The sequence below is a fragment of the Arachis ipaensis genome, chromosome B2 (genome assembly GCF_059453495.1).
Source record: "Arachis ipaensis isolate K30076 ecotype BB chromosome B2, ASM5945349v1, whole genome shotgun sequence".
Taxonomy (NCBI): Eukaryota; Viridiplantae; Streptophyta; class Magnoliopsida; order Fabales; family Fabaceae; genus Arachis; species Arachis ipaensis.
In genome coordinates, this window is record NC_142437.1 from 106,883,630 (window position 1) to 106,911,119 (window position 27,490).

General features: G+C 32.7%; 2 protein-coding genes across 2 annotated transcripts; one reads left to right on the plus strand and one right to left on the minus strand.

Annotated features, from left to right (window-relative positions):
• Positions 1–15,253: 15,253 nt before the first annotated feature.
• PP2-A10 (phloem protein 2-A10) lies at positions 15,254–17,974 on the plus strand. The gene is made up of 3 exons (XM_016328393.3): positions 15,254–15,457; positions 16,423–16,502; positions 17,377–17,974. The coding sequence occupies exons 1-3, from the start codon at positions 15,404–15,406 to the stop codon at positions 17,744–17,746; spliced, it is 504 nt and encodes a 167-aa protein (XP_016183879.1). The 5' UTR covers positions 15,254–15,403; the 3' UTR covers positions 17,747–17,974.
• A 1,852-nt stretch (positions 17,975–19,826) lies between these two features.
• LOC107627625 (disease resistance protein RPP2A-like) lies at positions 19,827–27,335 on the minus strand. Its single transcript, XM_088503711.1, has 8 exons — positions 26,739–27,335; positions 24,389–25,460; positions 23,582–24,036; positions 22,365–23,469; positions 21,867–22,142; positions 20,942–21,772; positions 20,313–20,804; positions 19,827–20,000 (listed from the first exon to the last, which is right to left on the minus strand). The coding sequence occupies exons 1-8, from the start codon at positions 27,233–27,235 to the stop codon at positions 19,917–19,919; spliced, it is 4,812 nt and encodes a 1,603-aa protein (XP_088359837.1). The 5' UTR covers positions 27,236–27,335; the 3' UTR covers positions 19,827–19,916.
• Between the last annotated feature and the right edge of the window lie 155 nt (positions 27,336–27,490).

Here is a 27,490-nt window from a genome sequence, read left to right on the forward strand (position 1 = left end):
ATCATACTTTGCTATATCTATATATATGTCTTGATATCTGTATGTATATCTTGTGCCTTAAGTATGTAGCTTCGTGTGAACGTTTTGCGCTTTTCAAACTCTATTTTTGAGCTTATTCCTTCATCGGGCTTTTAGAATATATGATTTTTTTTCTATATAATATGTATAAGCTTTAGAATTATCGTAACCTTTGATTAACCTTTGCTTTACAACGCGAAGTAAGGCTTAGGGTAATTAGGGTGTTATATTTAGTGGTATAAGAGCGATTCATTCTTGTGAGCCTGTGGGATGGACCGATTGTGCTTCGTTGCATACTCTGTGTCTTTTTCTTTCATGCTATTTAGGTTTATCTGCTTGATATATGCATAGCACGCTTGTTTGTGAGTGTCTTTTGGGGATAATTGAAGCACTAGGCTTTTGATATTGAGAATGATCACCTTGATATCGACTGTTTGGTGTAGACAGGAACCCTAATAACTACTCACAAACGAGGTCAGATACGTACTTAAAGAGAGAATGAGGGTAACCCGTCGACGGAAAACCATGTTGAACTAATGGCGGCGATGAATAACTTAGTTAACACGATTCAAGCGAGCACTGCTATGACTACTTATGCTTTGCGGTGGACAAGATAATCAACCGGAAATGAAAATGGAGAAGGTTCTGAGGACACGTTAGGTGGTGTTCCGAGAACTCTAGCTGCTTTTTTGAAAGATGACCTGCCGGTTTTCAATGGATCGACAAAACCTACTGAAGCAGGTAATTGGTTCCAAGCTGTGGAGCATGCACTGCGAACTCAACATGTATCGTATGACCAATTCGTGGAACATGCGGCTTATCAACTAGTGGGCGAAGCGCAGCAATGGTGGCAAGGAGAGCGCCGACTGCTACACCAACAGAATATGGACATTACATGGGCGTTATTCCAGGAAGCTTTCTACAAGAAATACTTTCATGAGTCAATAAAGGAGATCAGAGAGTTGGAGTTCTTACAGCTGAAGCAAGGATCCATGACTATAGCTGAATACACTAACAAGTTCGAGGAACTCTGTAAGTTCTCGAGAATAAGTCAGGGTGTTCCTGAGTCCTATGAGGGCTGAAAATGCATCAACTACCAAGTAGGGCTGAGGAAAGATATCATGTGTGTTGTGGCTCCATTGGAGATTAAGAGATTCTTAGAATTGGTAAACAAGGCAAGAGTTATGGAAGATTGCATTAGGAAGATGACTTTAATGAGAGATACTCGCGGGGGTACCAGTACCAGTTCCGCTGCCGCTGTGCGTGCTGTCATCTCTAGCCCGCGCCTTCGCCGTTCGTGGAGAGAGAGAGAGAGAGAGAGAGAGAGAGAGAGAGAGAGAGAGAGAGAGAGAGAGAGAGAGCTCGGGAGCAGAGGAGAGAGAGAGGAGACCCGTGCTCAGCCACCGCCACGCCTCTGCCACCGAGAAACGCCGCTGCTGCCACTGAGATCCACCATCGGTAAGGGTTTTTGAGTTTGGTTTACCTTCGTTTGAGATTCCAGAAATCTTATTGTCTCTACGTGTTGGTTTCAGTCACTGTCGAGCAGAGACGCCGTGGAGAATCGTCGCCGTTGCCGAAGCTCTTGTCGCTGTCAGAAGCTGCTCCGCCGCCGTTTGGGTCACTGGGAACGTGGCCGTGATCACCAAAACCACCATCGGAGTTATCGTTATTCAGTACAGACGTTCTTCCTTATCTGGATAAGCGTCTCGTTCCGGAACCTTTAAAATTGGTATTTTCTGTTTTAAATTGTTGATGAGGATCTGAGTTTTTGGTGTCATAGGATCGAGTTCTGGGTCTTGCATGCTGAGTTCTATGACTGTAGCATACGACATCAAGTTGCTGCGTTGTCACCGGAGCTACCACTGCTCTGTTCTCTTGCTTATTTGTAAGTACAGTAAGTTGTTCCTCATCTCAAACCTCTATAGTTGCTATTCTGTTATATGTTTCTAAGGTCCTTGCAACGTTAATGCTTTAGCTTTGAGTTTGGTTCTTACGTGCTGTGATTAAAGTTGTTGTGGTTGCGGCTGTCACGGATTGCGCGTTAAGAAGGAAGGTTTCCTTGACGCATTTGGTTTTCGGGTCTCGGCTTGTTGAGGTAGGGGTTTTCTTAAAATTTGTTTTATCTTATAGAGTTGTTATAAAAATATATTAATGTGAGAAACATATGTCTGTGATTATGATTGTCCTATGAATGTGGTTGTTTGCTGGACTGAATGACCGATTGCTTGATTGCTTGAGTGGTGATTGATTGTTGAAAAGAAATTAGTTTGAAAAGTTATTTAGTTGATTATTATGAAAAGTGATTTTTCTTGGTTTTGAAGTTGATTTGATAATATAAATGAATCGGCTTTGAAAATGAATTAATTTTGGAAGCGGATTAATTTTGAATTAGTTTGATTTTATAAATGATTTAAATATTTAAGCTGATTTAATTTTGAAAAAGATTTATTATTGGAAATGATTGAGATTTGGAAATGATTAAGAAAGGATTTGAGAAATGTTTGGATGGGACCCGAAAAGTGTGGCAGAGTCCGAATTTTAGAGGAGATGCTGCCGAAATTTTATAAAATTGGTTTCGTTTGAAGTAATTATTTGAAAAGATTTGGTTTTAAACATCATATGTTTTAAGATTGATTGGTTTATTTAGAAAAGAAAGAATTATCTTTTGAATTGGGATTGTTGATGAACGGAATGGAAAGAAGAATGATGAGAATTGATTTTGAAATATGATTTTTGAATGAATTTGAAAATGAGATATGGATTGACAAATGATGATAATGTTGAGAATGACTTAGATATAGATGAATGTTGAATGAATTATTCATATGGCTTATGAATTTGAATTATTTAAGACACGAGCTTTCCTGGGTAGACGCAGTGGCTTGCCACCACTTGCTCCAGGTTGAGCCTCGACACTCTGTTGACCCTACGACGTAAGGGTGACTAGGCACTTATAAATTCTCGGGAATGGTACCCCCATTGAGTGATTTGATATATATATATATATATATATATATATATATATAAGAAAAAGCTATGCATAGACTCATGGTGATGCGCGTCGGGGGGACAGTCCAATGGTTTAGCAAACCGGACTTATCGGGTTGGCTATATAATCGACAGATAAGCTCATTAGCCATAGGACAGGCATGCATCATATGCATTTGTATGCTTTGCTTGAGTTTGAATTTTTTTTTTGTTTGTCTAATTGTTAAACTGTTATTAACTGCTACCTGAGCTATTTGCTGTAACTGTTACCTACACATGTGCTTTTCTTGTCTATTTTGCATGTGTTTGTCCTGGTGTGCTACTTTAGAGAATGAGCTTTGGTGCTGAATTGATGATTGTGTTGATTGATTGCGTGGTTGGATTTCTGGATATTTAAATATTAATTTTCAAAAAGGGTTTTTGGATGACTAGTTATTGGTTTTTAAAAGATTCGAAGGACAAACAATAATCACTGAATTTAAAAATAGATTTCTCTTTAAATATCTTATTATGACAATTCTGAAACTTTGTGGTGAGACCGTGTGGTTAGGTTCTCACCCCCTACAGCTTTACCTTTTCAAGATACGGGCGACGAAACTTTAAAAGAGTTATATTCGTTTTTTGTTTATTCGACATTAATTTGTATTACCTCAATTTTTATTTTTCCCTCGCCTTTGTTTTTTGTAAGAGGGATAGGAGTTGTATGATTTGTATGTATATAATATATATAAGTTACTTAAGTCAGAAGTTTTGTACATGTATATACTTGTTTTGTTTTATTTAAAATGTATTCTTTTTTCGGTTTTCAAAAAGAACAGTGATACGATTTCGATTCAAAGGCTCCTATTTTATTATTAAGTATATGAAGTCGTCGTAATACTTCTTGTTATCAGAGTAGCGCAACCGAAAGCATGACACTCTGATAATGAGGGTGTTACAGCGTATAATCAAATTAGCAATACAATTAAATTTTATCAATCTAAATAATAATTAAAAAATAAATTTAATAATTTACTCATCATTTTTATTACTTAAAATGACTAGTGAAATTTCTCTTTAGCGTTTTATCTAAAGCACGCACGTCATAACTTCCTTTTAATAACATTCTTTTATTATTTTAGTTTAAAAGTAATTACATACACTACTACTACTACATCGATCCAAAAATCTACTCAAATTTACTATTTTATTCTTTTTAAAATTAAATATTATTTTCTTTATTTTAAGAATATTAAAAAATAAATAAAATATTGTTTCAGTCTTCGAAATTTTTATCTAAAATTAAAATCATTCCCTAATGTTATAATTATTTTTGAAATAGTTATTTTCTATCCCAACTTTAATTTTTAAACTAAATTATCTCCGTTAAAAAAAAATTAAACTAAATCCCAGCCTCCAACTTCCGCTTCCAGACTCCAACAGTTCAGCCCCCTAGAGTTATTGTCGTCTGCCACCACTCGCCCACTCCGCCAGTTTCTCTGTCGCTGTCCCGTTCAGCCTTTTTCTCGCATCGACTCCGTCGGTTTTTCCTTGCATCGCCGTGTGTCCGCGTCTGGTTTTGTCTTCTTCTTCTTCTTCCTCGGTCTTGTCTTCGGCGTTCCTTTGGCGTCTCACGTCTGATTTTATCTTCTTCTTCTTCTTCTTCTTTTTCAATTCTTCTTCTTCGGTCTTCATAGCTTCAATCCTCGTCTGGTTCTGTCTTCTCGTTCCTTCGGACTTTGGCATCTGGTTCTGTCTTCAGCAATTCAGGGTGCGGGGTGCCCCTGGTTCTGCCATTGGGTCCTGGGTGCCGCTGGTTCTGCCACTGGGTGCCGCACGGCTGTTGGGTTCTGCCTCGTGGTCGTGGAGTTTAGGGTTCTACAGTTTAGTCTGGACTCTTCACTCTTGCCTCTTGGTACATACATTCATGAATGATGATTGTTAATTATTTTTTGTTAATTGTCTCTTGGGTTCTGCAGTTTAGTTCTGTGATTCTGTCTATGTAATTGTTGTTAGTTTTCTTAATCTGTTTGTTAATTGTTTTGTGTATTGACTTATTTTAAATTAAAAATTTAGGATATTATTAGTTCATTAGTTGTTGCGGTTAGAATTTAGAAATCAATTTGAATGATACATGATTATCAATTTTGTATATATAATTTTATATTATATTTTTAAATTTGTGTAGAATTGTGAATTATTTATATTAGTCAATTAACTTAGGTTTATAATTTTATCCTGGAAAAATATTTCAAAAGAACTTTATTGTTGGAGGTTGGATTCCAAAACAATTCGTCGACCTTTTCTAATAAAATGAGGTTTTTAAATTATTTGTTATTATTTTAAATTATTATTTTATTATTTTAATTTAAATAATTTGAAGAATAATCATATTTTATAATATTATAGTACAATTATAAAAATTATTATTATAGTATATATATTTTGCCCTCACAAACAAAATTTTTTAAATCCGTGACTGGCCTAATCTAACCACGGATATTCCCTTTCTGAACCTTCAGTACTATTTTGGCAATTGGCATCACTTAACTAGTGTGACTTTAAAATCAAAATCTCCAACAATGTTTATAATACATATTTATAATGTAACTTCTAAACAAAAAAAAATTATTTTTTTTAGTTTTTTCAAAATCTAACATATATATATATATATATATATCTAAATATTTTACTTATTTATATATTATAAAGAATAAACACTAACATAGACACAGAACACAATACAATATGAGACACGCAAATTTGTAAATTTTAATTTTTTATAAGACACAAAAACACAACATATATATAAAATATAAAGTATTTTTTTAGATAAATTATAATAATATTTTAATTATTTTTAATATTTTTTATTATATAAAATATTTAAAATAATTTTTTACATTAATAAATAGTAATATATATTATTTCTAAATTCATTTTAAGAATATAGGTTAATAATAAAATTAGACACGATTAATATATGATGGTATTTAAGTGTGTTTAAGTGTCTAAAAAATTTTTTTAAGTGTGTCTCCTCATATTTTTTTATTTTTTATTAAGATATAATTGAACACAAAAAATACGTATATCGAATAAATATCATATCCAAAATGTACTCGACATACAAACACGATAACTTAAAAAAGCATCTGTATATTAGAACGATGAATTAAAAATTTTAATCATTACTCTTTTTACTGTTAGTCATCTTTTAAACGTATTATCTTTTCTTTTATTTTCGCTACGGAATCTTTTTACTTATATATTTTCTTTTTTTTTTTTAATCTGAACACATTAACTCTCATAACAATCTCAATTATTTTATATTTATAAAAATGTCTTAGCTTGAGAGACAGAGGAATTTAGAGATAAGAGGAGAAAAAGAAAAAAGGAAAGGAGTATTTTTGAAAAAGAAAATGAAAAAATATACATCAACCTTCGACACCCATTTTGTACTTTTTTTTTTTTCTCTTTGTAATTTCTTAATTATTATTGAAAACTTAAAGCTGGAAATTTCAACTTAAAAAAAAGTTGAAAATTAAAATTAAAAAAAAAAATCTAGAAACCATGTGTCAAGAGTAATGATGTAATTAAGTAATAAGTTAGTTAGTGAAAAATAATTAAGAAAAGATTCTATTATTCTGGCGTAATGTGTGTGTGTGGTAAAGTTATCACCGACGGAGTTTGAAGAAAAATTTTAAAAAGGCCAAAAATTTAACAAAAAATTTATATAATAGTATTTATTTTTTAAATTTTTATTAATATGATATAAATAAATAATTTTTCAGATAAAAATATAAAATAATTTATAATGGTATTTTTTAAATTTTAAGTGACTTAAAATTTTTAATAATTGAACTTGATCTAAATTTTTTAACAATTTCTTTTTTACTATAAATAACCAAATTTAAAGTCATTTTTGAGTATCTTCGTTCTAAAAAATTAAAATTAAATTCATTAGATACAAACTCTTTGAATTTTTAAAAATTATATCTCATTTTTTATGATTTATTATTGAAGTAGAAAAATTATCTATAAGTGTTAATATTGTATAAGTTATACTTTCTCTTTCTTAACGTTAATCTTCTTTTTAAAAAATTGCATCGATTCTTTGATTTTTATCATTATCATTTTACAAAGTTTGAATATATATTTGTAAATTATGTAAAAAAAAAAGTTAAAAAGATAAATATAAAATTTACAATACTTATTAAATGTCTTTTTCCGACAAAAAAAATTTAATTAAAGAACCAACAAACATAAAATAGCACTAAATTAAATTAAGAAAAGGTTATCTAATTTTACAAAGATGATGCAAAAAAATATAATTGCTTATAACTTGTAAATTTTTCTATCAATTTATAAAAATATAATACTATCAATACTTATTGAATATTCTAATATTTTTATATAATATAAAATATCAAATTAAATAAATAGTAAAACATACAATAATATTAAAATAAATAAATAAATAAATATCTAATTTTACTATAAGTAATTCTACCATTAAAATAAAAAAAATTGTACTAAAAGATTTGGTTCTATTTTTATTTGGTTATAGAATTTTAAGAGTTAGTGTTTTTTATGTATAGAAAATTTTTTTATTGGTGGAGATACAAATTGAAGAAGTCAAGGTCTATTTCAGTCCAAAATCCAAAAGTCAATATAAATCAACATATTTGGGTTTGAAATTAAATAAGAGAGTAAATGTAAGTATTGAATATTGAACAGGATTTTTTATTTTAATAAATTAAATAAATATAATAATTATTGAAATAAATAATTTAAAAAATTATTATCGAAATTTGTTTTTTTGTCTTATTTTATTTATACTGTAAACGAGATAATTTTGGATATATCTTGTTTATAGTGTAAACGAAATAAGACAGGTGGACGCGATATGTGTATATCTCGTTTACACTTGTATTTGTAAATATAAAAATATATTTTTTGAAAATAATAAAAAATATTAATATTATCAATAATATCAATAATCTAAACTTTTAGCATGTAATTAGTACTTAAAAAGGTTGGTAGAAGAGATTAAAATGGATATATTTGATCAATTAGTACTAAACAAGAGTACATAAAAAATTTTAGATTAAATTATGATCTAATTGGATTGATTTAAATTTAAAAAATAAAAAATTCGTATGTATTCAAGTTCTATGATGAGAATAAATACAGTAATTGTGTCTACTCTTAATAATTGAAAGATGGAAATTGCGAAATTGATGCACGATAAATAAAATAGAAAAAGAATGGGAGAGTGAAGATATCCATTTGTCAATTATTAGGAGAGGAAAAATGAGAGATAAATATTGATGGAAATAAATATAACTGTTATCTTTCACGGGACCGATAAATGTTGATAGGGATAAACTTTGTTAACATACTTATTTTAAATGGACAGTGTTTCTTGTTAATTTATTATTTTTTGGTGACTGAAATAAATTAAACAAAGAAAAACAAAACAAACAAAACAAGAAACTGCCTAAATAGAGGGACAGTCCCGTTTAAGACTACTCTTAAACTCCTCCCAAGGTGAAAGAAGCTCCACATGCGAAAGTTGTAACTTCATCGCCATCTTTGCCATAGTATCTGCCACCGTGTTTGCATCTCTCATAATCAAACGAAAGTCAACCCGCCAATTCCAATGCATGATATCTCTTATTTTGAGCACCAGTGGATCAATAAACCCAAAACCATCTTGAGTAACAAGATTAAATGCTTCCACACAATCCGTCTCACAAATAACATCTCGTTGACCCACATCCCAAGCTAAGAGATATCCTCTCCAAATAGCAAACAATTCTCCTTGAAGAATACTATTACTCTCAATCATTCCCAAACACCCCCTTTGCCAGCTCCCATTACAATCTCTAATAATACAAGCAAAACCAACACTATCACCCGAACCAAAATAACTAGCATCACAATTAATCTTAAAAGTACCAATGGATGGGGGATTCCAAAAACCATTTAGAGTAGAGGGAAGGGACATACGTTGTAATTCAAAGATATTCCTAAGCTCCTTTTCTGAAGTTAATGCCAGACAAATCACTTTTTTCGGAGGCCAAGTTTCAGCGGGATTAAAGATGTCATTATTCCTTGCTCGCCATATCCACCAAAGTCCCGAAAAGAACTTGAACGGATGCTCTCTGCTATGATACAAGAACCAGTTCTTCAAATCCAAAGGATGACAAGAAATATCCAACCTATGCCAGACAAGCTGAGCTTTGGGACAATCCCGAATACAATGTAAAACCGATTCCTGGCTAGAAAGACATCTTGGACACTTATCCGACGACGACATCCCTCTTCTAAAGCGAAAACTTGCAGTAGGAAGAGCCTCCTTAAGACACAACCAAGCCAAAAATTTATGCTTTTCCGGAACAAGCTGGCGCCAAAGCCAAAGCCAATTCTCCCGCTCCTCCCAACCAAACAGCTGCTTACACAACCACAAGTAACCATTGCGAGAGTTATAGACTTTGGCAGCAGACCCACTCCAATACCAACCCACTTCCGGACCTGCTTGTTCATCTGGATTGTAAGAAAGAATATTATCTTTCAGATTTTGAGATAAAGGAGAATAAAGAGTATCCAAATGCCACCTACCAACCGACCAAATATCCTGTATCCGGAGATTCGAATAAAAAATGTGAACATAATCGATCTCATTAGATAACCATCCTTCTTTCCTCCAGCTAGAAAACCAAAAATTCTGGTTCAAATCTCCAATACACCAAGCAAACCCATCCTTCAACACTTCCCAAGCCTTGCAAAGACACCTCCAAATGGGAGAGTCCTTGTTCTTAGGATAACTAAAACAGTCATATAGAGATGATCGGTATTTGGCATCCAACAATTGGACCCATAGCTTGTTTGGCTGCTGGAAGAAAGTCCAAACTAGCTTCCCAAGAAGAGCAATATTTACACAATAAGGATCTCTAATCCCTAAACCTCCATATTTTTTTGGAGTAACCAGTACCTTCCAACTAACAAGATTCAATCCTCTTCCATCAACTTATCCTTTCCAAAGAAAATTCCTCATCATAGACTCCAATTTACTAATGATTCCTTTGGGAAAAATAGAGACCTGCATCTGGTACGTGGGAATAGCAGCGACAACAGAATTAACCAAGCAAAGTCTACCAGCCCGATTGACTAAACTTCCTTTCCAGCTTGCTAGCCTACTCCGAATCTTATCCAGGACACCATTGAAAGCTGAACGAGTCACTCTAGAATGGCTAAGGGTAACTCCAAGATACTTGCCCAAGTCCTGGACAAATCTGATAGAGGATATCCCAGTGAAAACCTCTTTCCTTGTTGCAGAGACATTCTTGGAGCAAAGCGCTTTAGACTTCTCCACATTAATCTTCATCCCAGATGCTTTGCAAAAAGTCTCTAAAATCAACATCACATTTTGCACTTGTCTCTTTGTAGCTTTACAGAATAGAAGCAAGTCATCCGCAAACATTAAGTGGGATATTCTTGGTCCTCCTCTAGAAATAGCAACCGGTTCCCACAAGCCCAAATCAACCTGATGACTAATAAAGCATGCCAATCGCTCCATACACAACACAAAAAGATAGGGTGACATAGGGTCTCCTTGTCTAAGACCTCGGCTAGGAGTAAAGCCATTCAGACGACTCCCATTCCAAAGAATAGATAAGGAAGAAGCAGTGACACAATTCATAATCAAATTAAGTGTAGGAATAGGAAAACCAAAGCTTTTAAGGGTATGAGCTAAAAACCTCCAGTCAACTCTGTCATAAGCTTTCTCCAGATCAATCTTAAATGCCAATGTGCCTTTCTTTGATTTAGTCTTCTTCATAAAGTGGAGGACTTCTTGGGCAATAATGATGTTGTCAGGAGTTCCTCGTCCCGGAATAAATCCTCCTTGAAGCGGGCCAACAATCTCCGCAAGATGAGGACGAAGCCTATTAATAAGGACCTTCGTGATGATCTTGTAAACTACATTGCAGAGACTAATCGGCCTGAAATCTTTCATAGATACCGGTGATTCAACCTTTGGAATGAGAACTAGTAAAGTCTCCAACATTCTCGGATCAAGAGGAACACCGGAGAATGCTTGCTTAACCATCTTCCAAACATCAAGACCAATGATCTCCCAATATTCTTTGAAGAAGAAAGCTTGAAACCCATCAGGACCCGGAGCTTTAAAAAAGTTCATGTGAAAAACCGCTGCTTTGACTTCCTCCATAGTAACTGGTGCCGTAAGGTTATTGCAAGCTTCCTCATTTAGAGAAGGAAGAGGCACATCACCAAGGCAACCCAAATCAACATCATCCAAATGACAGAATAAGCTTTTATAGAAAGACTCTGCTTCTTGACTCAGAACCTCTGGATCAGTTTCCCACACTCCATCCTTGAGAAAAAGGCCATGAATCTTATTATGCTTCCTTCGCGCAAGAGTTTGAATATGAAAGAATCTTGTATTCCTATCCCCGAACCTTACCCACTGCTCTCTGGACTTTTGGAACCATAGGAGCTCTTCTTACACTAGAGTATTATTATAATCATCAAGCAACTGTCGCTCTTTCTGACGCAAATAAATACTATCCACCACTTCCAAACGCTTTTGTAAATAATTAATCTGCTGCTCTAATTCACATTTCTTAACAAAAATGTTACCAAATACCTTCGAGTTAAACTCTAGTGAATTCTTCTGTACTTCCGAAAGCTTGCCATGGATTCCTCTATTACCAGACCACCATGACTGGTTCACAATATCCCTATACCCAGGATGAGTAGCCCAAGCAGCAACAAATCGGAAAGGTCGATTCCCTTTAGGCTGAGGACGACCTTTACAACGCACCAGAATAGGGCAATGATCAGACTGAAGCCTATTTAAAACTTCTGCATAAGCCTCTGGAAAGATAGATAACCAACTATTATTTATACAGACTCGATCAAGCTTTTTTGCCACGTCAACATAATTTTTCACCCTCCTGTACCAAGAAAACTGCCTCCCAATAGTCTTCAGATCAAACAAACCACTATCCCCTAATGAAGTAGCAAACATGTCTGCTCTTTGATGAGAAAACTGACAGCCCTTAGATTCATGAGAAAATTTGACTTCATTAAAATCACCAAGAACAATCCAAGGTCCTTGAAAAACCATGGATTGTGCAACAAGATAATCCCAAAGGAGAACCCTTTTATTAAATTGAGGACTGCCATAAATACCACTACACCTCTAAATTAAATTATCAAAGTGAACCTCAACAGTAACACCCTGATCAAAAGCATCAATTAACTTACAACAAACACCCTTCATAGAGGATAGAAACCAAATACCTCCCTTATGCCCCTCTGCTTCTACTATACCAACAGAGTGATACCCCAATCTTTCCCAGAATAATTTTAAATGCTGAAAAGGGGAGTGAGTTTCAACCACAATAAAGAAAACAGGTCTAAATTTCCTAACAAGTTCCTTGCAATGCACACGGGCTAACTTATTAGAAGCACCCCTAATATTCCAAACAATCATATTTAAACTATCCATAGATAATAGGGACAGAATAAATAAGAACATAAAACTCTAAACAGAATCACCAACCTCAATAGGTGGTTTGTCCTGCGGTACTGGCACACTCTGATCCTCAATAATTGCCACCTTCGGACCTCCTGACACTGCACCTGTCATGCTTCCATCTACTAAGGTTTCCTCCATTGTGCCACCATTTTTATCAACTGGCGAGTTCTGCAAGGAGGAAGGCCGAGGACGCTTCCGTAGAGAAATTCCACGACGTGCAGGAGTTCTGCGTGATGGAGATGGCGCAATTTCATGTTTTTCTCGCTTCCCCATCCTAATGCCAATTGATTTACCTCCATCACCATGCAAATTGGGTCTTGGAACCCTTCTCGAACCAAACTTGTGCTGCTTTCCATCTTGGTCCTTCAAACCTGATGACTGGCCCATTGTGAATTTTCCCTTACGGAGCACTTGTTGCCAGCCCTCTCCATCATCCATGCATGCCTCATTAACATGACCATCAGGCACGTGAGGAGCCAATGATTTCGTAACCACATCCTTCCCTTTAACAACTCCTAATTTCTCACCCAAATTACGAGGATTCTCACCCAAATCACGAGCTTCTGATTCAGCCTCTTGTTGAATCTCGTGATTGTTGTGTGGCACTAGTGTCGGGGCTTCATTATTTTTTTCATCACCAAAGGAATTCCCGTTTCCTTTCAAGGACTCCTTCTCCATTCACAACGATTTATCATGCCCATATCGTGCACAAGTAGCACAAATCAACGGTAAACTCTCGTACTCCACTTCATAAGTCACACCCTCCACTATAATATGTTTGTTGTTAATTTATTATTTAAAATGGACTATTTATTTTTTTATTATTTAAAATTGTTTATCTTTTTTATTATTTAAAATATTCTATTTTTAAGAGTTTGGTACGATTTAAATCATTAATATTTTTTATTATTTTTAAAAATTATATTTAATTATATATATATAAATACATATATCTCGTTGAAATAAAAATCCATATTGAACACGACAGTCTAATAAGAGAGAAAAAGAATTATGACAGTTGAATTAAATTTCTATTATATAGAAAGTGTTCATCTTCTCCATAAGAATTCCAGGAACTAGAGTGATTTATAACATGATGTTCTTCTTACTTTGGAAAGTTTTAAGCTTGAAGATCATCTGGATCTCTTGATGAGCAATGATGACCTTACCACACACGCAAGTTACATCAGAATAACAGAATCCTTTTCTAATTACTTTTCACTAACTAACTTATTACTTAATTACATCATTACCCTTGACACCATGCTTAAACTTAAGTGTTCATAAAATAAAATATAAAAGATGGGAACGTGTAATAGCCAGCCATTGCCCAGCTTAGAATAATCCGTGGAAAGTGAAGTACAACTATATAGGCCATTATTGAAAAGCATATATGCTTTTCATACAATGGGGTTGTATTAATTCCGCTAACCATGGCACATTTTATTTTACTTTTGGTTTTCTATTTCACCACTAGCTTGGAATATAATAATCCATTGTGATCCACTACTACTCCAATTCCAAGGACAGGAGGCACCGCTTATTCCGCGTTTGGCAAACATTCAAAGGAATCAACCAACCGACCCTCATCACCTTTAACTTGCGCATGTTGGCGTCAAAACTTTCAACTCCTCCGCTGAATCCAATTTCAGTTGGAACTTTTTACTTTGTTTCAGTGTGGCTTCTCAAAAAATAAGTTTATTGGGCTATCGTCGGAAAAGCGGTGTACATCAAAATCAGCACGCAAAATCAGTTATGAGTATAAAATATATTAAAAATAAATTAAATCATTCATATATTTATATATAAATATATTAGTAGCTAATTTTAGTGTACAAATAGTATTTTTGTTAGACAAATTTAGCAAATATATATTATTAATTGGTCGAGTGGCACACTCGTCCATTTAAAAAGTGTAAAAGATTCAAACTAATAAAATTTAAATTCGTCACAAATTAAATTTTGACTTATCGAATTATATGAAAGAATACCATTAAAAACACTTAATTAGATATTACTAACATGTCTTAAATCCATGTTAAACGTATGATAAAAAAATATTTTACTAAAATTTATTAAAAATATATTTTTATTTCAATATATTAAATATATTAGAAACTTAAAAAAAATCTGTTATTCTAACTTAATTGGTTTTTAAAAAGATTTGATGAATCAATTTGATTTTTAAATAAAACAAAAAATTACAAACGGACGATTCAGGTAGTAGAGATAGTAGGAATATGTAGAAGGTTTACAGTATATTTATTTAATTTATTTGAAAAATATTTGAGTCAACATTTTTTATTAACATTAGAATATGTTTTGGTTAATATTTTATTTTTATAATATTATAATTTAAAATTTAAAATTTAGTCTTTAGTATTTAGAGTTAATAAAAAATAATAAATTTTATTAGTGATATAATTGTTCTACTTATATTTCACAGTTATCTCTAAATAGGGTGTCATATGACTTTTGTTTTTTTTAATTTTAGTTTCTTTTAGAAAGGTAACTCTCTTCATTGTATGGAATATAATTCTTGCAGGAAAGTTACGTTCACGCTATTTTCTTGATTCTTTATGTGTTAAAGTTATCCTATTCTTCTTTTCCTTTTCCTCCCTAAGATAACTTATTCTTAGCTTATTCACTCATGACTAGGACATGTTATTCCATTTTTATTCATGTATGTAGATGTAACTATAAATCATTGCTCGCTGCTGCACAAATTTCCCTGTAACTTTGGTTAAGGAAACGAAATCACACATAAAGAAAACAAGAAAAGAGGAAGAAAGATAGTAGCTGCAGATCAGATCAACGTAACATATAAATAATTTTGGCTGATTTCTGAGGATGATGAATTTCAAAAAGCCTCATCACACCGCGGACCCGAGGGCTATTCAGCCGGTGAGTACACTTTTTCAAATATATTTATGAGGAATGCTAGGGGTCAGCAACTTTTGTGATTTGTAGCTATCAAATAGTCATCAATGATGATTTTAATGGTGTGAGATTGGTGTGAGATTTCATCCAATGGCTCACTTTTCTTTGTTGGTTACATGCTGGCCAGAATTTAAAAAAATTGCTGCCCTCTAGACTTTTCCTATATATAATTCAAAGTTAGATAGATTGATGTGCCAAGTAGGGAGATTTATTTTTCACCTAATATATACATATTATAATGAGAAATTGAGATTACGGAGAAAAATGAAAATTATAGATATATATATTTAAATCTTTTCAATTTTTTTTGTCTATCCCTATGATAACCACTTTTATAGTTGGTCTATTTTGCACTTTATTTTACTTCATAAGTTGTTATCTTTTATAGATTTTATTAGAATTATATTGACAAACATAAAACAATTATATTATGTATATAAAAAATTAAATATTAATTATTTATCTCATAAGAATACATATTTGGTAGTCATGATTTTCTTTTTTTTTTTAAATTATACTGTTGTAAAAAGTTTTATTATTCAGCTATAACATGGGTTTACTTATTTTATTATAACATGTTTTATTATTCTTATAATTAATTACTTTGTTAAACAAATATATAATAATCAATTTGTTGACTGATTTTTTAATGTTTATAGAATATTTTTCAACATAAAATTCTAACTATATAATGAATTTAATTTTGATTACAACCATTTAAAAAGAGAAAGGAAAAAAAATGCGACTTATAGTAGAAGTGTATGTAAGGAGATGGCATCAATCAAGGGAATAGTAGTGGTTTAGGGTTTAATTTTAGTAGTGTTTCATGAAAATAGTATTTACTTTTAAAAATTTGTTTTTCATATTAAAGAACAATATTTGTTTAGGGTCAAGGTGAAAATTATCATATAATGCCGTAATGCATGCAGGTTGCAGATAACTTCATAATAAAACCAACTGGACTCAACATCGTCTGGGGAAATGATCCTCGATACTGGAAAGTAACCGAGTGAGTATCATAGTCACTTCAATTAAATTCTTTTCTCTTTTCCCAATTTTATCAAAATCAATATCGAATGTTGTATCATATATCTTCCGCCCGGTGTGTTAGAGATAATTACTCCCTCTACTACCAATTTAAATTTTTTAATAAAATAATATCACAATATAATATTAGAGTTTATATATTCTAAAAATCTAGAGTTCAGATTATAGTTAATCCTAAAAAACGAATTTTAGCAAAAGACTAATAAAAAAAGAAAGAAAATTTATATAAAAAAAATTTACGTAAATTAAAAAAAAAATTGTGTTAAGGATGTTCAATGAGTTTTTGTATTCGCATGTTAGGTATATTTTGGTCACAACACTCATTCGACACTTATTTGATACGGGTATATTCGATCTTCTGTATCTTAATAAAAAATAAAAAACACTTCTTTAGATACACTAAACATATCTATCTTTTTAAAAAATACTATCTATCTATCTATCTTTTTAAACATACCTTTTTGCCACGTTTTTTAAGCGTAGAAAAAAAAATGTGGTCAAATCTCTAATCAATGACCACCCTCATAAAAATGTGGTCATTGACCACTTTTGGAAGCGTGGCAAAAAAAAACGTGACCATAGGCCTTTTTTTTTTGTAGTGAATTTTACAAAAAAATTGAAATTAGTGTGTCCGCGTATTTTATATTTTATATCTATTTATCTAGTCTTTGAATTTTACAAAAAAAATTGAAATTAGTGTGTCGGCATGTCTTGTGTTGTGTCGTGTACTATATCTATGCCAAATGCGTTCTTTTTATTGGAGAAATGGTATCATAATTAAATCCTTACCATGCATTCTCATTACACTCACATACACCATGATGACATGATTTCAGGAGCGAGGCAGAGTTGATACAAGTATCATGGCTGGAAGTATCAGGAGTAGTGAAGGAATTAAAGAAGGGGAAGAAATACAAAGTTGAATTTGAGTTGAATGTGAAGCGTGATGCATTCGGTTGGGATGAGACTCAAGTACTTGTGATGGCCAAAGCAAGCAAAACAGGGAGGTATTCATTCAAAGAAGCGAAACTATCAGGTTGTGAGGGTCACGTGACCATTCCATCAGGTGAACCTCTTGAAGTGTCGTTCCCAGCAGCAATTTCAGATTCTGATGCCAATCTCTACTTTGGATTGTATGAAGTGTGGAGCGGTAGATGGAAAGGTGGCATTCAAATTATCAAAGCCAATGTCACATGCATCAATTGAGAGTGCACTACAAGTCTAGAACAACATTATTATGCCCTTCGGCAGACATATAATTAATATATATATATAAAGCAATAAAGGGTTTGCGATATTGCCATGCATGAAAATGATTGTAATAAGTCAATTGAATTATTATGTTTATGATGATATTTTATTTCTGTTTTTTGTTCAGTATGTGTGTGACCAGGCCATAATGTAATAATATAAAGAATAATATTACTCATGCAAGTCTATTTGTTAATCAAATTCAACTAAGTTGATCTAATATAATAAAAATTAGTTATGACTAGTATTATTCTAAATTTTATTCTTTAACTTGGTTAGATTTTATTTATAAAAAGACTTAGATTTGTAACATTTTTTTTTGTTTTCTACGGTATTCCTCAACCCGACAGGTCAAAAATTAATCCGCTGCGGTACTGAATTCCATTTAAGGGTTTGCCGCCAATAAATTGTTCCATAAAGACTTGGATTTGTAATATTATTCTACAAGTTCTCTTCCTCTTCAACCTATTGGTTGCTTTTTCGCTATTTTACGGGCCACCAGTTTGTTCTTACTCTCTTTTGTTTGCAATCACACACACTTGATGTACGAATTGGTGGCACAATCACGTTCTCACGCCCATCTCACTTTGTATCCCTCAAATATCTATACATCTTTTTGAATTAGGAGAGTGAAAAACACCTATTCTATTGATGTACATAATCCTCTTTGATTTTCAATGACATCTTCAATCGATATTAACATTTTTGCATGGGATTTCAATTCAAATGTTGTAATTATTGAGACGAGTAATGATGCTGCTGAAATGATCCTAAGGTGTCATTTTTCTTTTATTTTTTTTTTTGTGTAATTTATATTCTCAAAAGAAATCAAAGTATCAAATTAAAACATCTAAAACTCCACTATATATAACATCTAAAAGTCATACAAGCATTTTCTTTAATAAATTAGACTGGAGCGTTAATGATGTCTACATTGAAGGGTTATTTGAACAATAATATTTGGTTATTTTGATTCAAAGAATATTCAAATTTCAATTGATTTGAACAATCATACTACTACAGTGATATATGAGGCATGTTTCTATACTAAAAAAAAGGTATCTAAGATAATTAGCATTCAAAAGTCATCTAAGAACTAGCATGCATAATATGCCCAATATCATAGTTAGTTGAGATTTAATGTAAAAATTGGTTGGTGTTCTTTCTCCTAGTAGAATTGTAATACTATATATGCATAATGGCTTGTTTCGTATCTAAACATATAAAATGATGTAAATCATTCTAAGGTTGAAATCATTTCACATACTCTTTTGCGTTTAAGTATTCTTAACCATAAAATTAGCTATAAAATTGGTTGTTCTTTGCATCAAGGTGATATTAGTCTTTTAAATTTAACTTAGAGTCTCTTAAATCTTTAAAGAATAATATCGTCAAACTTTTTTCTATGTACTATAAAAAAAAGCATTTAAATAATGTCTCCCAAAAAAACATGGCAAAAACCACATTCCCAAATAAGGATTAAATCCCTCCAAATAGCTTGAAGCTCAACCTTAAAAACACTAGCATTATCTAATTTCCGAAAACAACCTTTTACCCAACACTCATCAAAATTACAGATAATGCATCTAAACTCTAATGACCCACTAAGAAAATTCTAACTAGCATCACAATGAGATAAGTAATATACTATAAAAATATAATTTTTTCTTAAAAGTGTACAAATCTATAAAAAAAAAAATTATTTTATTTATTTAAAAAATATAAAAAAAACAATTGTAAAATCTTAAGATAATTATTTCTAGAGGTTAGAATTTTAGACTGCAGTAAAACACAGGTAATTTTGAATGTATGTCACAAATTAAAAAGTTCTGCTAATACATGTGCTATGTGGGAATGGCAAAATACTGCTATGAGTATATATTAAAAATATTATAAAAAAAATATTTCACTAAAATTTATTAAAAAGATAAATATTTTATATTTTTAATACATTGAAATTTGAATATATAAAAGTTTAAAAATTTTCTATCATTATATATTTTTAGAATGTGACTTTAGGACATAACAGATAAATCCCAGATTAAATTTTATTTCTTAACCTACGGTTAATCTACAGCTTCAGCTCAAACTAACAAGCTAAGTGGTAATACTTCTTGATGATCATCTAAACATCTCCCACTCTGTCATCTTCACTAGATGTATCATCATACTCTTGGAATTTTCTCTTTCTAAGGAGTTTAAATTCTTCCTGAAAATAAGATATTAATATTAGTTTTATAGTAGATAAAAGAATTAGAATAGGAAATGGAGAACAAATATAAGATAGAACACTAGTGCAATTTTGTTTTTTAAGGAATGTTATGGACCATAATGGTCTGAGTTTTCAATGATGTAAATATAAATAAAAGAGAGGATAAAAGAAATTTTTCTCAACTTAGTTTTCAAGAACAATCACTTGGATCATGAATGCTTAAACTTCGTTTTAAAAGCTATATCAAATCCAGCATGCATCATAATATGAACAGAAGTAATAAATGTCTATTAGAAAATGAGTACTTACTTTTTCATCTCCACCATGGACAGTTACATTCTCATCTGCTACCATATCAATACCAGAAACAATACCTTCATCCTGTTGCTTCATGGTTTGGTCAATTGGATCATCATATATGAGATAAACTGTTGTTTCCTTCACTTTGAATCCATACCCCAAAACAACAGCAACAACCTGCACTTTGTCACTGGCTTCAAGATTTGATAAGACACTCTGCCAGTCTTCACCTTTAAGTGAAGACAAGGTATCTCCCTCATAGACATGAGTGGTGGCTTTTGTGTAATTTATGATCATCATATTCTTTAGAGTTATTCCTTCAGATGCTATGATGTTTGAGGAAGAAGAGTAAACAATGCACAGTATCACCGCCTTCAAGCTGCGGCCATTAACTTTTGGAACTTCAAAACTCACAGAAGAACCTTCACTGCTGAAGGTTAACCAATCAGGATTGTTGTTTCCAGGAAGCAAAAAATCTCCAGCTAAATTGCTAGTAAGCTTCTGCTAAATCAAAATATAAAACCAAGAGAAAAAGAGATGAACTCTTTTGGTGATTAGCATTGTTTCTCCCAACATGTTTCTGTCTTAAGAATTACAGAGACCAACAAAAGATGTATAGAAAAAAGATTGAGACAAACCTGTGAAATTCTCTGAATGAGTGCTTTTGTGATTAAGCAATTCATTCCCATTCGGATTAAAATGATATTCAAGGAGTTCTCTGATCTAGAAATGTAACCTTCACTGCAACAACCACCTAATGCTGAGGTATTCATATTTGAGACATGTGATGTTCTTGATGGTGCTTCCAGTTCCTTAAAATTTGTGACACTAGAAGAAACTAAATTTACATTTCCTGACATGTTTAGTTGTGAGCCACATTCCAATTGAAGATTCTGAACCTTTGGAAGCTCTTTAATGATGGATGATAGGCCTGCATGGGAACTACTGCTATTGGATACCATTATGGAAACAAGATTTGACAGGTCCAAATTTGTATGCATTTGGGGTGAGAGATTATTTGTTGGAGAGGTCCATGACCAGATGATTGAAGGAAACACATTACGACACAATCCTTCGAACCCACACAAAGAAATGTAAACAATGTTGTTTAATCTTGGTAGTGCATAGGGAACTTTGGTTATAGCAGTGTTATCTGCCATCAATGTTGTCAAAGATTTCATTTGTTCTAAGTCCTCTTCCAATTTGTCAATCTTTGTACATCCAGACAGAATGAGAGTTTTGAGAGATTTTAATTTGTAGATGCTTTTCGGAAGCACTCGAAGGCTTGTACAATCTTTCAAGTTGATTAGAAGAATTCGTTTGAGATGTCCAATGGTGTGGGAGATTGAACACAATCTTGGACAATCTTTGAGTATTAACTTTTTAAGATTGGGCAAGTATGAAAAGTCTGGAGTATGTGTCAAGTGTTCGGAATGACTAAGATTGAGAATTTTCAGTTTCTTCATCATCTGCAGGAATTTTGGAAAATAAATAAAACAATGAAAGAGATACCTTATTCCTAATTGAAATAAGAATTAAAAAGAAAAAAAAAACTATATATACCTGGCCCTTCTTCCATACATGTTGGAGGTAGCTATATTTTAAGTCAATGGCAACTAAATTTCTTTGATCAAACTTTGCTTCTGTATATCTTGAAGGGCATCCATGCCAGCATAGCCATCGAAGGTCTGTCGAAAGGTGTTTGAAGTTTCCTTTAAGTTGCACACCAGCAAGTTGAAGTAATCTGAGTCTCCTCATGTACTTAAATGCTTTGGTCTTCAAACAAATTGGATTCATCCTTGATAACTTCAAAGCAATTCCCTCGGTAGCTTTTGTTCCCTTCAAAATAAAAATAACAAAGAAGTAAAAAAATCTCAGTTAGATAACAAATGGCAGCTAAAAACCTTATGGGGTAAACAACTTCAATTGAGTTTTGAAGTCCAATTTGCTAGTAGGTTCAAATAGCTATAATAAAATCAAGTCTACCAATCCAAAGATAGCAGTGTTAATAAAACTGAAACTAACAACTTTAGGAAGAAAAATTATGTTTGGAATTCTTACCAAGTCTTTTGATAATACATCAAGCACCTCCTCTGAATGCCATAACCTACTACGTTCTTCAGGTTTTGTTGGAGAACTCTCGCGAATGATTTCTCTTCCCATGTCTCTCAGCAAACCATGCATTCGAAGTTTATTCTTAGTGTCAACAGTTACAAGACATCGCTCCAAAAGAATACTTATTCCAATTCCAGCAGAATGTCCACAACCATTTAGTATATCAGTGACATCATTTTTGTCCATTCCAATAAAGAAAAAAGCTATATCAAGGAATATTTCTCTATCTTTGTCATCACTTAAACCATCAAAGCTTATCTTAAGCTTCTTTTGCACTTCTTTATTGGGAATGCTTTTGAGTTTGTTCAAGACACTCTTCCACTCTTTTATTCCCCTTTCAAACAAATGTGACCCAATGACCTCAAGAGCTAATGGCAAATTCCCACAATAGGAAATAACTTCACCACAAAGTGTAGCAAATTTTTTCCTAGGACGTGGTTCTTTGAATGCATGCCAACTGAAAAGTTCAATAGATTCTTCCTCATTCAACCCTTCCATTTTGTATCTTTTGTCAATTTCAAGCCAACTAAGAAATCTTTCATCTCTTGTTGTGATGATTATTATACTCCTTGGACAGAACCATTTATAGCTTGCAGCCAAAGCATTAAGTTGCTCCAATTTATCCACATCATCAAGTACAACAAGTATCCTTTTCTGTCCAAGCCTTTTCTCTAATATTGATTTTCCAGATTCTATGTTCTGTATCTTTATTTTTGTTGTCTTATAGACAGAAGAAAGAAGTTGCTGCTGCAAATGAAGGCCACCATTATCTTGATCCCAAACTTCCCTGATATTTAAGAGGAAACATCGACCATCAAACTGACGGCAAATTTTATTATAAACTGCTTTGGCAATGGTTGTTTTACCGATCCCTCCCATGCCCCATATGCCTAATAGTAGAGGATCTTCTGATTGATGGCTTTTTAGTAGTTCAATCAGCTCTTTTACACGAGATTCTACTCCTACTGGATGATTAGCAATGAACAATTCATTCAGGTCTAGCATATGAGTAACATGTTCAACAATCTTCTTAATATCCTCACTTTCATTCCTGTACAAAATGAAGTGGAGATTAGATACACAATTGGTTATATGAGTGTATAACCATTTTCCATCAAGAGAAAGAACCAAGAAAAAAATGTTGCAAAAACATATTAAATTACCTCCAATTTTGAACAACAAATCCAGCAGTGGAACCGACATCACGGAGTGCTTTCCTCCAATCCTGCTCTTTGACTTTATTTTGGGGGTTTTTCTTTATAAATTCTTCAAAAGCCTCTCCAAATTTACCAGCTTGATTTCGCACTTCCGACGGATCAACATGGTGGAACACTGGCAACACCTTTTGAGTTTGATTATTATAACATCTCATTATGTCTTCCAACTCCTGCAAGCACCATTTTGAATCTGCATAATTTGGTGACAAAATGATGATAGAAATTCTAGACTCTCCAATTGCTTTTAGAAGGGAAAGTGAGATATTTTCCCCTCTTGCTTCCTCATCATCATCCTTGAAAACATAGATACTAGCATTTTCAAGAGATGCATGAAGATGCGACATGAAATTGGAACGAGTGTCTTTGCCTCGAAAACTCAAGAATACATCATAAGGCCTTTGCTGAAATAGACAAGAGGAAAAAAAAATCAGTTACACTAACAATAATCAGTGCATTATGTTTCAATCTTCAAATGCACAATTTGATAGTATACTAGGATTTAGAAATCGCAATACATTTGAAAATCAATGATGTAACTTCGGACGGGTTTAGTATGCAACTGCTTTGATGTAGTACTAGTCAAGGCATTAAACTTTCTTTTACAACAGCAGAATTTTGTTTTGTTTTCCATAGCATGTATGCATACACATTGATTAAAAGTTTTGTTGATATATTTATAATATATAGAAGTTAATTCCTAAATGGTAAGTATATTTCAATTTCTGTTCTGAGAAACCATAACATCCTACCAACCTGAGGCTTAATAGATGATTCTTTCAGATACATTTCTCTTCCGATGTCTTGTATCAAACGATGCATGCGAAACTTGTCCTTCTCAAACGACACAAGACTATGATCTTCAAGCCCTTTGATTGCTTTTAGTGCCACTACCACATCACATCCAGCTTTTTGTAATATTTGAGTTACATCATTTCGGTCCATTCCAATAAAGAAATGACTCAAATAAGCTAGCACAAGAAACATTTGCTTCATATCATATCCCAAAGAATCAATGCTTTTTCTTAAAACTTGCCATACATCTTGAAGGGGAAATCTTTTAAGCCTTTCCAATACACTGTCCCACTCTACTCTACTTCTTTCAAATAATACAGATCCAACCGCCACAAGAGCTAGTGGCAATCCATCAGAATATTCAAGTGCACGATTGATCAGATCAGCATAAGTCCTTTCAGGAGTTGCTTTCTTGAAAGCACTCTGACTAAAAAGCTCAACACATTCGTTGTAATCCATTTCTTTCAGTCTGTAAACATGATTAATTCCAGTCTCATTAAACTGATCATGTTTAGTCCTTGTGGTGATGATTATTATACTCCCAGGACCAAAGCATTCACAAGTTACAGGCAAAACCTCTAGCTCTTTTTCACTTCTCACATTGTCAAGTACAAGCAATACCTTTACACAACGAATTCCTTCCCACCATATAACACTTGTTGAGTCGAAATTGCAAGCTTTTGTTGCAACTTGTTCTTTGAGAAACAAAAGAAGCTCCTCTTCTATAATGCCCAAAGGCCACCTTCTTGGGAAATCCTCCATCCTTTCATCTATGTCCGGGACAAATTTCCTCACATCAAAATTGTGACTAATTTGATTGTAGAGGGCTTTGGCAACTGTTGTTTTACCTATTCCTCCCATTCCCCATATTGCCATAATGAAAACACCATCTGATTTCTTATTATCTAACAGTTGAATCAAATCTTGCACGTGAGAGTTTACTCCCACTGGATGTTCTGCAACGAATAAGGCAGTTGAATCTAGCAAAGAGGTAACATGTCCAACGATACTATCTATGGTGTTGCTTCTATCCCTGCAAAATGTGAATCACACAAGGTACACAAATATCGTCCAATATGCACATTTATCACAAGAACATGGCTCATAAGGAATGAAGTTTCTCAAAGCATGAAATTTAAAACTATATAGTATATACTCTTCCCATTTCATATTAAGTGATTTTTTTCATTTTTATTTTTGTTACAAATTAAGTGTCTTTTTCTAATTTCAAAAAGTAGCTAATTAACTTTTTACTTATCATGCTCTCTACTTTTAAATAGAAAAAAAAAATTGAACAGATTAAAATATAGAGAAAAAAAAGGAGTAAATGGTTAAATTAGTCCTGAAAGATTACTCGTTCTTCAAATTGGTCGCTGAAATATTTTTTTCATCAAATTCGTCTTTAAAAATTTTTAATTAGTCATGTTAATCCTTTTGTGACTTTGTTTGTTTATGGTGTCAAAATTTGCTAATATGACAGTCACCCCAACACACATTTAGAAATCTTAATTGACTATTAACATGATTAGTTTATAAAATTAGATTAAATCAATCCCAAATTGAGGGATTCTAATGTCTCAAGCTCTCTCTACAAATTAGGTTTTGATTTGATCTAATTTCATAAACTTATTATGTTGGTAGTTAATTAAGATTCTTTAGTGTGTGTTGGAGTGTCATTTAACGTGTTACGGTAGCAAATTTTGACACCATCAATAAACAAAGTGACAAAAAAACTAACATGACTAATTTAAAATTTTTAAAAAACGAATTTGATTAAAAAATTCTATCGGAGACCAATTTAAAAAATGAGTAATTTTTCGGGAACTAATTTGACTATTTACTCAAAAAAAATATTGAAATTAATAGATAAAATAAAATCGATTTCACCTTAGAGAGACAATATCATTTTGATAGGAACCAATAAAATTTTGATTTAGTTAACATGTGCTCTAAAGTTTACAAATTAAAAAAATATTATTAAAAATATAAAAAATTTAAATTTTTAATACATTTATTTTATATTTATTAAATAAAAATATTTAAAATTTTTCACTCATGGTAAGTTTATTATGTACCCTAAAAACACATATTAATCCTAATATTAGCTAAACCCATCAAATTTTATATACAACTATTTTGCACGACATATGGTTGCACAACTCTTGATATCACATATTGTGGAATAAAAAATGAAATTAAAATGAAAACTAGCATTATGGTTGCTCTAACTATACTTTATTCCTTTCCTTTTGATTGTTTATATTTTCAACAAAATTTAATTGTGCACAACCAAAAAGAGACTTGTAATTACCGAAAATTGGTGAGAAACCTTGGTGAAATGGCAGCAGCTTCTTTTAGCGCGGTCCTATAACTCAACACCTTGGCTTGATTGGTTGAAGTTCTTGCAAGAGTAGCCAACAAAGCTTCTCCGAAATGGCCAGTCTGATTAAACACTTCCTCGGGATCTACCTCATAGAACACAGGCACAACTTGCTGACCTCTGCTGCTGCGATACTCCATGATTTTCTCAAGCTCTTTCAAACTCCAGGTTGTACAAGCAAAATCGGTAGTGAAAACTACGATAGAAACTCTGGATCCTTTGATTACGCTAGATAGTATAAGGTCTTTACTTTTTGGCTTCATGTAGTTGTCCAGAAAAAGATGCACTCCAGCACGTTTGAGAGCGCCAGAGAGAAGTGAAATGAAAGGGTGGGAAGGGTAGTGGGGTTCGAAACTTATGTACACGTCATACATGATTGTTGTGTGGGGATTGAATGTGAATTCGGGGTCCTGGTTTTGGGAAGACATGGAAGCGACTGGAGCGATGAGGAGGATGAAGGGAGTTAGGGGAGAAGTAAACAGAGAGCTGATCTGATAGCTTTCAAGTCAAGTCATCAAAGTGAAAATGGGGGGAAGATGGTGGGAACTAGAGGGGAAATAAACATGGTGGGGTGGCGGACTTTAACTTAAACATTATTAAATGGTTTTTTTTTTTTTTTTTGTGACTAAACATTATTAAATAGTTTAATAAAAAATATTACAATAGAATAATCAAATTCGTGC

Coding starts and splice junctions, on each gene's coding strand:
- PP2-A10 (XM_016328393.3), top strand. CDS start 15,404: ATGATGAATTTCAAAAAGCCTCATCACACCGCGGACCCGAGGGCTATT. Junction 15,458..16,422: donor ACCCGAGGGCTATTCAGCCG/GTGAGTACACTT, acceptor TAATGCATGCAG/GTTGCAGATAACTTCATAAT. Junction 16,503..17,376: donor CGATACTGGAAAGTAACCGA/GTGAGTATCATA, acceptor ACATGATTTCAG/GAGCGAGGCAGAGTTGATAC.
- LOC107627625 (XM_088503711.1), bottom strand. CDS start 27,235: ATGTCTTCCCAAAACCAGGACCCCGAATTCACATTCAATCCCCACACA. Junction 25,461..26,738: donor AGGTTTCTCACCAATTTTCG/GTAATTACAAGT, acceptor CACATTTTGCAG/GGATAGAAGCAACACCATAG. Junction 21,773..21,866: donor ATGTATGGAAGAAGGGCCAG/GTATATATAGTT, acceptor AAATTCCTGCAG/ATGATGAAGAAACTGAAAAT.